Below are 1549 nucleotides of genomic sequence, written 5' to 3'. Positions count from 1 at the left end.
CCCCCCAAAAAGCGGGGTGCTCTCTCACCTTGCGAAGCATCGCCTCCGCCTTGGGCAGGTCGAAGCAACGCGCTGCAAAAGAGCAGAGAGCTCAGCCCCGATGACGGCGTCCCCAGCCCCTCCATGGGGTCTTCCAGGCCCCCCTCAGGGTGTCCGTCCCCCCCCACCCCCCAGGGGTTACCTCGGAGCCATTTGAGGAGGAAATAGTCATCCTGGGAGGGCAGGGAGGGCAGCACGTCCTTCAGGTTCTCCCGAAACTGCGGGGAGAAGAGGAGCTGTTGGCAGAGGGGTCCCCGCTCCCACCCCAAAAGCCCCAGGCCTGGAGGTTTGTCCCCTCCCTATCCTCCTCCCCCCGAAAAAAAACATCCCAGCCAGGACTGGGACTGTCCCAGGTGAGAAGGTCCCACTCGGGCCTGGGACCCCTTGCCCTGTGGCTGCCACCGCGTGCAGCCATGATGAGTGGCGTGTCTCCGCTCTCCTCCCTGGCAGGGGACGGTCCCCAGGCCGGTCACCGAGCACTGGGTGTCCCCAAACCAGTCCCCTTGCGCAAGCGGGGGCTGCCACCTGCCCGGGTGCCCCCAGGGGGATCCCTCCGGCCACCCTCGCCTCACAGGGACCAGGCAGACCAGCCCCCTCCTCTGCCATCACTGGTGGCATCCTTTGGGATGGAGGTGGTCACCGTGTGTCCCCCAGCTCCAGTGACGCCCCAGCGAGTCCCAGCCCCCCCCCAGCGTGGGCGGGAGGGTGGCAGGGTGCAGAACCGGATGGGGGGCGGCAATTTGGGGGCGCAGGGCACCCCCGGCACGTGGCCCCGCTCACCCCGGCCATGCTACGGCCCAAATCTCCGTACCAGCCCGGGACCTCCCCTTAATGAGGCCGATTAGATTATCTCCCGCCGAATTTAGGTGTAATTAAACCCCGGATTAGCTCCTTCGTCCTGAGAAAAACAAGGTGCCGGTGGGTGGACGGGTTCCACAGCTCGCCCGTCCTCGCCCACCCCCCGCCGCCTGGGCACCCTCGGGGCTCGGGCTGCGTGCCCTGCGCCCGCTCCTGCCCCCCGGGTCACAGCACTGCTGGAGTTTGGCTGGGTCGGGAAGGGCAGCGATAAGATAAAGTCGGTGGGGGAGGAATTTCACCCCTTCCCGGGGCGGGTGGCATCAACCGGGATAACGCCTGGCACCCCGGGCGAGGTGACGGCGTCGGCCTTGGGTGACATGGCCACCGTGCTGCTCTGGGTGGCCACTGCCCCTCGGGCCGGGCATCCTCGGAGCGGTGGGCACCCGCGGCGGGGCGGGGGGGTTCCCAGCCACCGGTGGGACCAGCGGGGGGGCTCCCCGGTGCCCGGTGGCGGGGATTCCGGCTGGTGAGACCCCCGGGACCCCCCCGCGGTGGCAGCGGCACGGGGGGGTGCTCAGCCCGGGGGTTCGGGCTCCGGTGGGGGGGTTTGGAGGCGGCGGGACGGGGCGGGGGCGTGATGCCCGTCGCCGCGGATGCAGGAACTCACCGGGGCGGCCCCCGGGGGCCCGGCCCCGTTCCCCCCCCACACCCC

At 70.2% G+C, this 1549-nt stretch overlaps 1 protein-coding gene across 1 annotated transcript in view; it reads right to left on the bottom strand.

Moving 5' to 3' along the window:
* The window catches only part of SEC14L2 (SEC14-like lipid binding 2), a 3908-nt gene extending 3652 nt beyond the window's left edge, over positions 1–256 (bottom strand). The window contains exons 1-2 of the mRNA XM_014938024.1: positions 182–256; positions 29–72 (exon numbers count right to left, since the gene is read on the bottom strand). Coding sequence (XP_014793510.1) covers positions 29–40 — 12 coding nt within the window. The 5' untranslated portion in view covers positions 41–72; positions 182–256. The remainder of the gene's footprint in view (positions 1–28; positions 73–181) is intronic.
* Positions 257–1549: the final 1293 nt, after the last annotated feature.

This window comes from Calidris pugnax, unplaced genomic scaffold, assembly GCF_001431845.1.
Source record: "Calidris pugnax isolate Ruff unplaced genomic scaffold, ASM143184v1 scaffold7, whole genome shotgun sequence".
NCBI lineage: Eukaryota > Metazoa > Chordata > Aves > Charadriiformes > Scolopacidae > Calidris > Calidris pugnax.
Note: the sequence above shows the minus strand (reverse complement) of the source record. Positions and strands in the feature narration are given on the sequence as shown.